Source organism: Gracilinanus agilis, chromosome 5, assembly GCF_016433145.1.
Source record: "Gracilinanus agilis isolate LMUSP501 chromosome 5, AgileGrace, whole genome shotgun sequence".
Taxonomy (NCBI): Eukaryota; Metazoa; Chordata; class Mammalia; order Didelphimorphia; family Didelphidae; genus Gracilinanus; species Gracilinanus agilis.
Window position 1 is genome coordinate 234617990 of NC_058134.1, and position 16636 is coordinate 234634625.

The 16636-nt window shown below is 38.4% G+C and overlaps 1 protein-coding gene across 1 annotated transcript in view; it reads right to left on the minus strand.

The window, feature by feature from the left end:
• The window catches only part of CFAP54 (cilia and flagella associated protein 54), a 376749-nt gene that overhangs the window by 216641 nt on the left and 143472 nt on the right, over positions 1 to 16636 (minus strand). The window contains exons 37-39 of the mRNA XM_044679160.1: positions 11956 to 12179; positions 11721 to 11841; positions 10794 to 10902 (exon numbers count right to left, since the gene is read on the minus strand). Coding sequence (XP_044535095.1) covers positions 10794 to 10902; positions 11721 to 11841; positions 11956 to 12179 — 454 coding nt within the window. The remainder of the gene's footprint in view (positions 1 to 10793; positions 10903 to 11720; positions 11842 to 11955; positions 12180 to 16636) is intronic.

The window sequence follows — 16636 nt, forward strand, 5'->3', positions numbered from 1 at the left end:
CCAGAAGGAGAGACAAAGTGAAGTTTACTCTAAAACAATGTCAAAGAAGACACACAGAAAAATTTATTCTCACACCGTCTCAGAAGGAGACACACAGAAAAATTTACTCACATACATTTTCAGGAGACATAGAGAAAAGTTTATATCATGCAGGGTCAGAAGGAGACACAAAGACAAATTAACCCTCACATAGTCTCAGAATGAGACACACAGACAATTTTAATTTCAAACACTGTCAGAAGGAGACATACTGTGAAGTTTACAATCACATTGGGTCAGGAGGAGACACAGTGAAGTTACTCTATCACAGAGTCATAAGTAGACACACAGACAAGTTTACTCACACAGACTCTCTAGACACATAGAGAAGTTTACTCACACACAATCTCAGAAGGAGACACTCAGAAAAGTTTACTCACACACAAACACAAGAGACAGACAAGTTTACCCTCACACAACATCAGAAAGAGAAACACTGACAAGTTTATTCACAGACACAGAAGGAGATACATAGAGAAATTTACTCACACATAGTCTCAGAAGGAAACACACTGACAAGTTTACTCACACATACTTTGAGGAGACATACTGACAAGTTTTCTATCAGAAGGTGTCAGAAGGAGACACACAGACAAGTTTACTCTTACAGTGTCAGAAGCTGACAAACAGACAAGTTTACTCTAACACAGTGTCAAAAGGAGACACACAGACAAGTTTACTCTCACAGTGTTGGAAGCAGACAGACAAGTTTACTCTAACACAGTATGTAAAAAGGAGACACACAGACAAGTTTACTATCACACAGTGTCAGAAAGAGACACAAAGACAAGTTTATTCAGACTCAGTCTCAGAAGGAGTCACAGAGACAAGTTTACTCACACACAGTTTCAGAAGACACACGAACAAATTTAGTCTCACACATTGCCCAAAGACACACACAGACAAGTTTATTCTCATGCAGTCTCAGAAGGAAACACACAGAGAAATGTACTCACATACAGTTTCAGAAGGAAACACTCCAACAAGTTTCTTCACACAGTCTCAGGAGACACATTGACAAGTCGACTCTCATACAATGTCAGAAGGAGACACACAATTTGATTCTCACAAACTCTCGAGAGACTCAAAGATAACTTTACTAAAACACAATCATAGAAGGAAACAAGCAGACAAGTTTAGTCACATCCAGTCTCAGAAGGAGACACACAGACAATTCTACTCTCACTCAGTGTCAGGAGGCACACAGTAAAGTTTACTCTAAAACAATGTCAAAGGAGACAAACTGAAAAGTTTACTCTCACACAGTCTCAGAAGGGGACACACAGAGCAAATTACTCACATAGTCTCAGGAGTCATACTGACGAGTTTATTTACACAGTCTCATGAGATACACACACAAGTTTAGTCTCACACAGTGTCAAAGGAGACATATAGACAAGTTCACTCTCAGAAGGTGTCAGAAGGAGACACAGAGGCAAGTTTAATCACACAGTCACAGGAGACACACAGACAAGTTTACTCTCACACTGTGTCTGACACTGACAGATAGACAAGTTTACTCATGCAGTCTTAAGAGACACATAGACAAGTTGACTCTCATACAATGTCCAACAGAGACACAAAGAGAGGTTTACTCTCACAATGTCTCAGAAGAAGACACACAGATAATTTTATTCTCAGACAGCTCAGAAGGAGATATCCAGTGAAGTTTACTCTCATACAGTGTCAGAAGGAAGCACACAGAAAAGTTTGTTCACACAGATTCACTAGACATACAGAGAAGTTTATACTCACACAATAGCTGAAGGAGACAAACAGACAAGTTTTATCAAACACAGTCTCAGAAGGAGATACAGAGAAATTTGCTCACACAGTCTCAGGAGACACACAGACAAGTTTATTCATATACAGTTTCAGGTAACAGACACACAAATTTACTCTCACACAGTTTCAAAGGAGACATACAGACAAGTTTACTCTCATACAGTCTCAGAAAGAGACACAGAGAAATTTACTCACACATAGTCTCAGAAGCAAACACTTGGACAAATTTAGTCACACACAATCTCTGGGGACACACAGACAAGTTTACTCTCAGAAGGTATCAATAAGAGAAACACAGTAACACTTCCTCTCACAGTCTCAGGAGACACACAGACAAGTTTACTCAGACACAATATCAGAAAGAGACACTCAGACAAGTAAATTTCTAAATAGTGTCAGAACAAGACACACAGAACAGTTTGTTCACACACAATCTCAGAAGGAGACACATACACCTTTACTCTCAAATAGTCTCAGAAGGAAACACACAGATAAGTAAACTTACACACAGTCTCAAGAGACACAGAGACAAGTTTTTTCTTACACAGGGTCCAAAGGAAAAACACAGAGAAGTTTACTCACACAGTCTGAGGCAGCATGTGGACAAGTTGACTCAAACAGTCTTAGGAGAAACACAGAAGTTTACTCACACACAGTGTCAGAAGGAGACACAGATAAGTTTACTCACACACAATCTCAGAAGGAGACACTCAAACTAGATTACTCACACATAGTTGTAAGAGACACGCAGATAAGTTTACTCTCACACAGTGTCAGAAAGAGACACAGATAAGTTTACTCACACAAAATCTCAGAAGGAGACACTCAGACAAGTTAACTCACACAGTCTCAAGAAACAGACAGACAAGTTTACTCTCAAACAGTTTCAATTATACACATGTTTACTCTCACACATTTTCAAAGGAGACATACAGTCAAGTTTACTATCACTCAGTCTCAGAAGGAGACGGAGAAATTTACTCACACATAGTCTCAGAAGGAAATACACAGACAAGTTTACTCACACACAATCTCAGGAGACACACAGACAACTTTACTCTCAGACAGTGTCAGAATGAGAAACACAGACAAGCTTACTCACACTGTCTAAGGAGACACAAAGACAAGCTTACTCACACAGTTTCAGAAGGAGACAGACAAGTTTACTCACAAAGTCTCAAGAGACACACCGACAATTTTACACATTGTCAAAAGGAGACAGACAAGTTTACTCACACACAACTCAGAAGGAGACATTCAGACAAATAAACTCCCAAATAGTGTCAGAATGAGACACACAGACAAGTTTACTCTCGCATAGTGTCAGGGGGAGACACACAGATAAGTTTACCCACACATGGTATCAGAAGGAGACACACACAGAAGTTTACACACATAGTCTCCAGAGTCACACAAACAAGTTTACTCACACACAATCTTTGAAGGAGACACACAAATTTATTCACACAGTCTCAGAAGAACACACATAGTCATGTTTATTCAGTCTCACGAGACACACAGACAAGTTGACTCTGATACACTGTCAGAAGGAGGCACACAGACAAGGTTACTGCCTCACAGTCTGTGGAGACACACCAAAGAGTTTACTCTCACACTGTGTCAAAGGAAGACACATAGACAAGTTTACTCACACAATTTCAGGAAACACACACACAAACTTACTCTCACACAGTTTCAAAGGAGACATACAGACAAGTTTACTCTTACACAGTCTCAGAAGGGGACACTGAGAAATTTACTCACACATAGTCTCATAAGGAAACACACAGAAATGTTTATTCACACACCATCTCGGGAGAAACACAGACAAGTTTACTCACAGTATCTCAGGAGACACACAGAGAAGTTTACTCTTACAGTTTCAGAAGGAGACAGATAGTCAAGTTTACTCACATAGACTCAGGAGACATACTGATAACTTTATTCTTACACAGCATCAGAAGGAGACACACAGACAAGTTTACTCAAATACAATCTCAGGAGACACAGACAAGTTTACTCAAACACAATCACAGGAGACACAGATAAGTTTACTCACACACTGTCTCAGAAGGAAACAACCAGACATGTTTACTCTCACAGTTTCAGGAGACACACAGACAAGATTATTCACACAAACCCAGGAAACACACAAACAAGTTTACTTTCACACAGTGTCAGAAGGAGACAAACAGACAAGTTTACTCTAACACAGTGTCAGAAGGAGGCACACCGACACGATTATTCGGATATACTCAGGGAGAAACACAGACACCTTTAGTCACACACGGTGTCAGATGGAAACACTCAGAAAAGATTACTCACACAGTCACAAGAGACACACAGACAAGTTTACTCTCACACAGTGTCAGAAAGCAACACACAGACAAGTCTACTCACATATAATTTTTGAATGAGACATAGAGACAAGTTCAATCACAAACAGTCCCAGAAGGAAACACACTGACAAGTGTTTCTCACACAGTGTGAGGAGACACACAGAAGAGTTTACTCTAAAAACAGTGTCAGAAGGAGATATACAGACAAAGTTACTGACACACAGTCTCAAGAGACACAAAAACAAGTTTCCTCACATGCAATGTCAGGAGATAGAGACAAATTTACTCTCATACAGTCTCAGAAGGAGTCACACATACAACTTTACTCTCGCAAAATGTCAGAAGGAGGCACAGAGACAAGTTTACTCACACAGTCTCAGGAGACACATAGAGAAGTTTATTCTCAAACTGTGTCTAAATGAGACACAAAAACAAGTTTACTTATCCTGTCTCAGGAGACACACAGACAAGTTTGCTCACACACAATCTCGGAATGAGAGACACAGTTAAGTTTACTCACACAGATTCAGGAGACACACAGACAAGTTTACTCACAGACAGGAGACACACAGAAAACTTTACTCTCAGAAGGTGTCAGAATACAAAACACAGACAATTTTACTCACACTGTCTCAGGAGACACACAGATAAGTTTATTCTCACAGTTTCAGAAGAAGAAAGACACAAGTTTACTCACACAAACTCAGGGACACTCAGTCAAGTTTACTCTCACAGAGTCTCAGAAGGAGACACACAGTCAAGATTACTCACACAGACTCAGGAGACACACAGACAAGTTTACTCTCACACAGTGTCAGAAGGAGACAACCAAAAAGTTTACTTGCATACAGTTTCAGAAGGAGACACACAGACATGTTTACTCACACAGTCTCAGAATACACACAGACAAGTTTATTCTCACAGTGTCAGAAGGAGACACACAGACAAGATTACTGACACAGTGTCAGAAGACACATAGGCACATTTACTCTCATACAGCCTCAGGAGTCACAGAGACAAGTTTACTCTCACACAATGTCAGAAGGAGACACACAGGCAAGTTTACTCTACACAATCTCAGAATGAGAAACACAGAGAAGTTCAGTCACACAGATTTAGGAGACACACAGACAAGTTTACTCACCCACAATCTCAGTAGGAGACACTCAGACAAGCTTATTCTCACACAGTTTCAAAGGAGACATACAGACAAGTTACTTTCACACAGTCTCAGGAGACACAGAGAAATTTATTCACAGTTTCAGAAGGAGATAGACAAGTTACTCACACAGACTGAGGAGACACACAGAGAAGTTTACTCACAATCTCAGAAGGAGACACTCAGACAAGTTTACTCTCTCAGAGTTTCAAAAGGAGACACACAGACATGATTACTCACACACTGTGTCAGAAGGAGACACACAGACAAGTTTACTCACACACAGTTCCAGAAGGTCATTCACAAAAACTCAGGAGACACACAGACAAGTTTACTCTCACATAGTGTCAGAAGGAGACACACAAACAAGATCATTCACACAGCCTCAGGAGACATGCAGACACATTTACTCACACATGGTCACAGGAGACACACAAATTTACTCACAGTCTTTGAAGGAGACACAGAGACAAGTTTACTCACATGCAGTCTCAGGAAGAGACACACAGACAAGTTTATTCTCACCCAGTGTCAGAAGGAGACACATAGACAAGTTTACTCTAACACAGTGTAAGAAGGAGACACATAGACAAAGTTACTAACACACAGTCTCAGGAGACACACAGACAAGTTTACTCTCATACAGTCTCAGAATGAGACACAGAGAGAAGTTTACTAACACAGACTTAGGATACATGCAGACAAGTTTACTCACCCCCAATCTTAGTAGGAGACACTCAGACAAGTTTAGTGACACACATTCACAAAAGACACACAGACAAGTTTACTCTCACATAGTTTCAGGTAACACACACACACAAATTTACTGTCACACAGTTTCAACGGAGACATACAGACAAGTTTACTATCACTCAGGCTCAGAAGGAGACACAGAGAAATTTACTCACACACAGTCTCAGAAGGAGACACACTGACAAATCAGAAGGCGACACACAGACAAGTTTACTCTCACACATTCTCAGGTGACACACAGATAAGTTTACTCAAATACAATCTCAGAAGGAGACACACAAAGTCTCAGAAGGAGACAACCAGACAATATTACTCTCACACAATTTCAGAAGGAGACACTCAGACAAGATTACTCACAGGGACTCAGGAGATACACTTTTACTCTCACACAGTATCAGAAGGAGACACACAGACAAGTTTACTCTCACACAGTGTCAGAAGACACACAGACAAGTTTATTCACACAGACTCAGGAGACACACAGACATGTTTACTCACACACAATCTGAGAAGGAAATACTCAGACAAGTTTACTCATGCATAGTTTCAGGAAACACACACAAATTTACTCACAAACAGTTTCAAAGGGGACATACAGACAATTTTACTCTTACATAGTCTCAGAAGGAGACACAGAGAAATTTACACAAACATTGTCTCAGAAGGAAAAACAGACATGTTTACACATACACAATCTCAGGAGACACACAGACAACTTTACTCTCAGAAGGTGTCAGAATGAGAAACACAGACAAGTTTACTCTCTCAGTTTCAGAAGGACAAAGACAGACAAATTTACTCATACAGACTCAGGAGACACTCAGACTAGTTTACTCACACACAATCTCAGTAGGAGACACTCAGACAAGTTTACTCACACAGACTCAGGAGACACACAGACACATTTACTCACACATGGTCACAAGAGTCACACAGAGAAGTTTACTCTTACACAGTATCAGAAGGCAACAAACATACAAGTTCACTCACAATCTTTGAAGGAGACACACAGACATGTTTACTCACACAGTCTCAGAATACACACAGACAAGTTTACTCTCACATAGTGTCAGAAGGAGACACATAGACAAGATTACTGACACACGGTTTCAGGAGATACATAGACAAGTTTACTCTCACACAATGTCAGAAGGGGACACAGAGACAAATTTATTTACACAGTCTCAGGAGACACATAGATAAGTTTATTCTCAAATTGTGTCCAAAGGAGACACAAAGAAAGTTTACTCACCCAGTCTCAGGGGATACACAGATAAGTTTACTCTCACATAGTTTCAGGTAACACATGCACAAGTTTACTGTCACACAGTTTCAGTAGAGACATACAGAAAAGTTTACTATCACAGCCTCAGAAGGTGACACAGAAATTTACTCACACATAGCCTCAGAAGGAAACACACAGACAAGTTTACTCACACACAGTGTCAGAAGGAGACACACAGACAAGTTTACTCCACATAATCTCAGAATGAGACACAGAGAGAAGTTTACTAACACAGACTTAGGATACACACAAATAAGTTTATTCATCCCCAATCTTAGTAGGAGACACTCAGACAAGTTTAGTGACACACATTCACAAGAAACACACAGACAAGTTTAGTGACACACATTCACAAGAGACACACAGACAAGTTTACTCTCACATAGTTTCAGGTGACGCACATGCAAGCTTATTGTCACACAGTTTCAACAGAGACATACAGACAAGTTTACTGTCACTCAGGCTCAGAAGGAGACACAGAGAAGTTTACTCACACATAATCTCAGAAGAAGACACACAGACAAGTTTACTCACACACAGTGCCAGAAGGAGACACACAGAAACCTTTCCTCACACAGTCTCAGGAGACATACAGACAAGTTTACTCATAGTTTCTGAAGGAGAAAGAGAGACAAGTTTACTCACACACTCTTAGAATACATACAGACAAGTTTACTCTCACACAGTGTCAGAAGACACACAGACAAGTTTACTCACACATTCTCAGGTAACACACAGAGAAGTTTACTCAAGTACAATCTCAGAAGGAGACACACATAGTCTCAGAAGGAAACAACCAGACAAGATTATTCTCACACAGTTTCAGAAGAAGACACTCAGACAAGATTACTCACAGGGACTCAGGAGATACACTTTTACTCTCACACAGTTTCAGAAGGAGACATATAGACAAGTTTACTCACACAGACTCAGGAGACACACAGACATGTTTACTCACACGCAATCTGAGAAGGAAATACTCAGACAAGTTTACTCATGCACAGTTTCAAGAAACACACACAAACTTACTCTCACAGTTTCAAAGGGGACATACAAATATACTCTAACACAGTCTCAGAAGGAGACATAGAGAAATTTACACACACATTGTCTAAGAAGGAAAAACAGACAAGTTTACTCACACACAATCTCAGGAGACACAGACAACTTTACTCTCAGAAGGTGTCAGAATGAGAAACACAGACAAGTTTACTCACACTGTCTCAGGAGACACACAGACAAGTTTACTCATACACAATCTCAGAAGGAGAAATACAGACAAGTTTACTCACACAGATTCAGGAGACACTGAAACAAGTTTACTCACACACAATCTCAAAAGGAGACACTCAGACAAGTTTACTAACACACAGTCCCAAGAGACACAGAGACAAGTTTACTCTCACACAGTTTCAAAGGAGACATACAGACAAATTTACTGTCACTCATTCTTAGAAGGAGACATGGAGAAATTTACTCACACATAGTCTCAGAAGAAAACAATCCAACATGTTTACTCACACACAATCTCAGGGGACACATGAACAAGTTATACTCAGAAGGTGTCAGAAGGAGACACATAGATGAATTTACCCTTACACAGTATCGAGACACACAGACAGGTTTACTCACACAGTCTCATGAGGAGATGGACAATTTTACTCTCACACAGTGTCAGAAAGTGACACACAGACAAGTTACTTTCACACAGTATCAGAAAGAGGCACAGACACGTTTACTTTCACAGTCTCAGGAGACACACAGAAGTTTACTTACACACAATCTCAGAAGGATACACACAGAAAATTTACCCATGCAGTCTCAGGAGACACACAAACAAGTTTATTCACACAGTCTGAGGAGACACACAGAGAAGTTCACTCTCACATAGTGTCAGAATATGACACCCAGACAATTTTACTCACACACAGTCTCAGAAGGAGACACACAGACATGTTTACTCTCACACAGTGTCAGAAGGAGACACACAGACATGTTTACTCTCACACAGTTTCAGGTAACACACACAAGTTTACCGTCACACAGTCTCAGAAAGAGACTCAGAGAAATTTACTCACACATAGTATCAGAAGGAAACACACAGACAAGTTTACTCATACCCAATCTCAGGAGACACACAAACAAGTTTACTCTCAGAAGGTGTCAGAATGAGAAACACAGACAAGTTTACTCACACTGTCTCAGGAGATGCACAGACAAGTTTACTATCACAGTTTCAGAAGGAGACAGACAGACATTTTTACTCTCACACAGTCTCAGGAGACAAAAAGATAAGTTTAAACTCACTCAAAATAGATTCTTTAATAAATGCGTGCTTGGGTGCAGCTAGGTGGATCAGTGCATAGACAGGCTGGCCTGGAGGCCAAAGGTAATAGTTTCAAATATGGTCTCAGATTTCCCAACTGTTTTGATCCTGGGAGTCACTTACCCTTCATTGCTAGCCATACTGCTCTTCTGCCTTGTAACCAATACTAGTACTGATTCTAAGACAGAAGGTAAGGGTTATACATGAACAAAAAATGAATGAATGAATGAACGAGTGAATAAATTCTTGCCTAGTCCAATCCTTTTTCTCTGAAAGGAATAAAAATAGCAAGCATGGTCTTTCTACTGATTACTGAAAATTATCCCGTTGCCACCCCCCAAACTATTGTGTAATTTCATGAAGTGAGTCTTAGACTTGGAACATTTAACAAAGGCAAGTCTTGTGTACCTTCCCTACAACCATAACTATTGCCAAGAGGTACGAGAAAGCATAGAATTCAAGACGACTCCTGCTTTTATTCTCATCTCTATTATCCTTTCAATGACTCATATCTTCAAACTGTAGATGACCCAAATCTTGAAGTTCCATGAGCTAAAAATCAGAGATCACAAGTGTCCCTCAATGCCCTAATTCTCAGAAGATAGGGTTCTCAGTAGAAAGAGTCTATATTAATCTTAGGAACTGAGGCAGCTCTCTAGGGATAACCAACTAAGGCAGCAAGTGAAAGGTCAATTCCAATTGTTTCCCCTTCCCTGGACCCAGAAAGAAAAAAGAAAGCCATTAAGGTGCAGGTGATCTATCTTAATTGAGATTTATAATAATGTAAATAATAAAACTAATGAGATTAAGGCACAGGAGTAAATACTAAATAGATGGTTTTTAATCAAATAAACCTGTATAAAAGGGTTTTAGAAACTTTTAAATGAATAAACAAAAAAACAAATAAATGATTGAATGAGTGAGTGAGTGAATAAATGCTTGCTTGGTCCAACCCTTTTTTACTGAAAGGAAATCATAAAAATAATAAGCATAATCTTTTTTAAATTCAGTAAGAGTAAGTTCCAACAGGCTGGTGAAGCAATGAAGAGAAAGGTAAGCCTTGTACAAGAATTAGTAAACAGTGTAGGGGGTGGAAATCATTCTTACCTGAATGAACTGCACCTTGCTCATAATTAATAAAGCCTTTAGACTTGTCCTTTACAGTCTTCAGAAAAGAAGGATGGGGCAATTTCCCAATAATGTCTCGGAGGTTTACCTATTTTAAAAAAAGAATGTCTATTATTTGGTCACCTATTTCTAGCCTTCCTTGAATTTTTCTCTTGTCAAAATAAAGAAGCAAAACATGATGCTTAATATAGTAGCCAGGATGGCAGCATTCAATCATGATCAATTCCCTGAAACTAACATCAACATTTTTCATATTCATTTTTTACAGTACAGCTGGAGGAAAGTATTATACAAATTACATATGGCAATTAGAGCAAAGTTTTCCAATATTGTATAATTCACTCTCCTAAATTTATCTCTCATTATCTAATTTGAAACATTTAAGAGATGTAGGCTACTTTTTTGTTACTTTGCAATCATAAAACATGTGGGATGGTTCTCCCACCTCACTCATCATTTAGAACAATTTAGCACAATTTAAATTTTCCTTGATGATGTTTTTCAGAATTAACTTCCTCTGTGTTTAATTTGGGGTCATCTACTCTCTATGATCATGATGTCCAAAACCTGGAATCATAAGAACTTGAAAACAGAAGTATGGAGGGAAAGTCTTTTTAAATTTCATATATACCATTCCCCAGGACTTGCAACAGAGATCCCAGTACACATGAAATGATAGAAATATATTTAGCAAACTCAGGTGAAAACTTTTTTGTGATTGCAGTGTTAAGTTTTCTTTCTGGATACTCAAAATAATCTATATCTATTTGGAAATGCTACCAAAATGTTATGGGGAGAATGGAACAAATTCACATAGCCATTTTGTGTTCCAAGATGAACACGCACACACACACACACACACACACACACACACACACACACACACACACACACTAAAAACCTTACGTTGTCCTCAAACTGCCATTCTGCATCATTTGTCTGCTGCACACTATTTTTCTGGAGTTTCTGCAGAAGCTGTCTTTGAGAATAGATTAACAATGGCATCACTTGCTCCGTGTATCTCTCGCTGCCAGGACAAAAGCAGGCATTAGAACCATAATAGTTAAGAATTCCGACTAACATGGGCCATTTGTATTGGGTGCAGGCTATGCAGGTCAATTCTCCATTCAGCATTACTTACTGTGTCACTTCATTGAACTGAAGGGCAATATATATTAGTGTTTCCCATTTTCCCACTCTGTACAAGATTTCCAAAGTCTTAAAAATGAAGTCTGAAATGAACTTCAAGTCAACCAAATTCATATCATCAAAAGGCTCTTCAAACGTCAGATTGAAGCCACCATTATCCTCTGTGATGTTCCCAAAAGCACTTGGAACTCCGAAATCTTTACAGTCATCCACAATCTGCAAATCACCAACAAGTTGTACATTGAGACTCAGGATTTGGTACTAAAACACATTTTTTTTTCCAGCTAATGCTTTCTCAACTCACTAACTCTGAATGTGTCTAAGAAGGAATAATAATTTATTGAGGACCTTTTATAAACAGATACTGTGCTAAACTGGGGCGATAACAAAGGAAAAGAAAAACAATGATGCCTGTTCTCAAGAAACATCTATTCTAATGGGGAAGATAACAGTTATAATAATAACAGATAGAATTTATATAGCACTTTCAAGTTTAAAATGTTCTTTAAAAAAATAATAATAAATCCTTACCTTCTGTCCTAGAATCTATACTAAGTTTTGGTTTGAAGGCAGAAGAGCAGCAAGGACTAGGCAATGGGAGTTAAGTGACTTGCCCAGGGTCACACAGCTAGGAAATGAATGAGATCAGATCTGAATCCCTATCCTCCCAATACCAGATCTGGCTCTCTATCCACTGGGCCACTTAGCTGCCCCTTGCAATGTCCATTATATATGTATACACATTTGACCATCACAATAACCCAGTGAGGTAGATGCTACTATTCTCATATTTTCTAGATAAGGAACCTGAAACATGGTGAGGTTCGAGTTATCTGTCTGGGATCAAATGACTAATAAGTTTCAGACTGAAGATTCAAACCCAGGGCATTTTCTACTCCAAGACTCCATACTCTATCCCTTGCTCTACCTTTCTCACTGCTTAACTTAACATACAAGATAAATACAAAGTAGTTAAATATACCTTGCTCAAGAAGCCTTTGCCAGACACCCTTAATGCTAATACATTCCCTCTGAGATTATCTCCAATTTATATAATATATGTACATATATATATATATACACATATATATTTTTAATAGAGATATACACACATGTATTTATACATGTAAGCATGTATGACATATACATGTGTGGATATGTGTGTACATTTATGAACATTCATATACAGGGCATGTATATATGCACAGATATAATATAAATATATAAATAATATGTCATATATTTATATATTCTGGTTTATTTGTAAATATTTATATAAAGGCAAAAACATATTATATATGTGTGTGTACGTATTCTCATACCCAGTTCACACCCAGTTGTTTCAACACCATTTCCCTGAACAGGGACCATGTTTTTGCCTTTATTTGTGCGCCTAGCACTTAGCAGGAGTTTAATAAAATGTTTGTTGATATTTACTCCAAGAACTCAGATGATGGGGAAACTGTGTTTAAAAAAACAAAAACAAAAACAGGTAGTGACAACAACAAGGGCAATAATTTATGTGACCATGGACAAGTTGTAGCCTCTCTGAGTCTCAGAGAGCTCCCTAAGGTATCAAACTAAAATAGAAAGGGATCCTTGTGGTCTGTATATTGGTTTAGAAAACCACAAATTAAAATAATCTATATTGTATTTTTGTTTTAGATACTTCCCAATTACATTTTAATCTGCTTCGAGCAAGTCTCCATTTGGAACTTCTACTAGCAATTTTTGGTAGAGGGAGTTTCCATGTTGTTAAAAATCACAGATGCTAGACTGATTGATGCATTATTATTATTTGTTGTTGTCTGGGACTTGCTAGCTAGAGCATTGGTCTTGAAAGTCAGAAAGGTATGAGTTTGTTCTGTTTCTGACATCTATTGGCTATGTAATTCCAGGCACTAAAATTCTTGGTGACTGGAGATTCTCTAAGACTCTAAGCCACAAAGTTGGGTCATTCTGCATTGGTAGAGGAATCCATGAGCCCCACTGCCAGACAGCCCACAATGTAAAGAACACAGAACTCTAGGTCCAGTAGCCTCACCTCCTGATGAAAGCCACCAATCTTCATGCTAACCATCACCCAGGCTGCCAACCACATACAAGTCAATTCCATTTGTCCATATTGAATCTCACTATTTGACTCTACCTGGCCAAGATCTTTCTGATCATGCTTTTGTGTTATTCTCAGTCACCTACCTTTGCTTCTCTCATCTATTCAAGCATTTAAAGAATTTTAGTTGGTTGAGAAGTTCCTTGTGCAGTGTCTTCTGTTCTTATTCAAATTGATTAAATCTTAACAATTTCATTCTTGGTCAAAGGATATGAACAGGCAGTTTTCAGACAAAGTAATTTAAGCTCTCTATAGTCAAATAAAAAAATTCTTTAAATCACTATTAATTAAAGAAATAAAAATGGAAGCAAAATCTGTGTGAGGTACCACTCCACGCCTATCAGAATGGCTATATTGACAGAAAAAGAATATGACAAAACTTTGAGGGGATATGAGAAAATTGAGATATGTTTGGGGGAGCTGTAAATTGATTTGACCATTCTGGAGAGCAATTTGTACCTATGGCCAAAGGGCTATAAAAGAATACATACCCTTTGACCCAGCAATACCATTACTAGATTTGTATTCCAAAGAGATAAAAAAGAGGGGTCTACATGTACAAAAATACTTAAAGTACCTCTTTTGTAGGGCGAAGAATTGGAAAGTGAGAGGAGACCCATCAACTAGAGAATGACTAAGTTATAATTACAATGGAATGCTATTGTGTTGTAAGAAATGATGAGCTGGAGGAGCTCAGAAAAACCTGGAAAGGCTTACATAAACTGACGCAGATTAAAATAAGCAGAACCAGGAGAACACTGTACACAATGACAGCAATAATGTATGATGAACAACTGTGAATAATTGGCTATTTTCAGCAATAAAATGATCTAAAACAGTCCCAAAGGACTCATGATAAAAAAAAAAATATCATCTGTTTCCAGCAAAATAACTGACAGAGTCTGATTCCAAGCCAAAGAAAACCTTTTTCACTTTCTTAATTTTTTTTGTTCAAGTTTTTTTCTTCAAATGAATATGGAAAAATGTTTTACATGATTGTACATGCAATATCTATATCAGATTCCTCACCAAGGACAGGGGAAAGAGAGAATTTGAGACTCAAAATTCTTTTTTAAATGTTGGAAACTGTTTTTACATGTAACTGGAGGGAAATTAAATTAAATTTTCAAAAAAGAATTTCATTATTCAGAACTTCCTATTCCTTTTAGGCTATGCTTGTAGGAATATATCCTACTCCTTTGGAATTTTAATCCATGGAATTTTACTTCTTCTTCCAAGAAACCCCTTGAAATCTGCTCTACCAAAACCCAAAGTTTATTCCAAATAATTCCTATTGATCCTCTTTTACCAAATTCTAAGGTCATTTCCTACTAAGGTTTCCGATATTTCCCACACAAATCATCAGTTTGATAAATTTGTAGCTAGAAGGACTTCAAAATCTTAATGCAAAACTTCATTTTAAAGGTAAGAAAATTGAGGCTCAAAATGGATAATTTCCAGTCTTCCAAAGGACTGGAATTTGAATTCAGATTCTCTGATTCCAGATCCAATGCTGTTCCTCCACATTCCATTTCATTGGGGAGAATCAGATCCAGGAGGGATTTTCTCTTATCTGGTTCCTTGACCTTTGGAAGGATGAAATGATTATGAAGGTAAATCAAGAATGTATTTGCTGCTCTGCTTGTGGCAGAGAGATGCAGGAGATGAAATGAATAATTGACTTCTCCCATTACCACCTGATCATGCCTCTATATCCCAACTTGGGATCTCTTTCTTTTCTGAATTTCTTGTCTCCAATATCTTTCTCTTTAGATGGCCTGCAGTAAGAGGGGTGATGAAACCTCTGTTTCCAACTTCATCCATCCTTTTCCAAAATGTCTTCACCATGATCATTCCCTCTGGTCCTTGGATTTCTTCACCCAAACATATCTAATTAATATACAATATACCCTCCTCTTGCTCCCTTTACCTATCTTTTTTCTTTTTTCTAAAACACTTATCTTCAGTTTTAGAATCAAAACTAATACAAATCAGCTTTAGAATCAATGCTAATAAAAATATTGGTACCAAAGAAGAAGAGCTTATGGTAAGGGCTAGGCATTTGGGGTTAAGTGACTTGCCCAGGGTCATATAGCTAGGAAATATGTAGCCAAATTTGAACCCAGGACTCCTGATTCTAATCCTAATTCTAGTCTTCCATATTCTCTGTTATTGAGCCACCTAGTTGCCCCCTAACCATCCTTTTTCTTTGGCACAAAAAGTCACAGATCAGTCAGGAATTAAATCCTACCATATCTTAGGAAGACTTCTGAGACTATTTTGCCTCCTGTCATTGGGTACTCTAGTTCTATTGCCTTGCTGAGCAATCATTGCATAATTGTGCATACTGGATGCATTTCTCTAGGATGGCTAGATTTAGAAGCATACTTGTATTTTGTAAATGTCTCTTAGTTATAGCTCCACTAGTCCTTGAGTATGCTTTGAGTGCAAGGATTGAGGCATCTGCCTAACTCTAGCCTTGCCCTACTCTCTCTCTCAATCTCTCTCTCTCTCTCTCTCTCTCTCTCTCTCTCTCTCTCTCTCTCTCCTGTCTCTTATA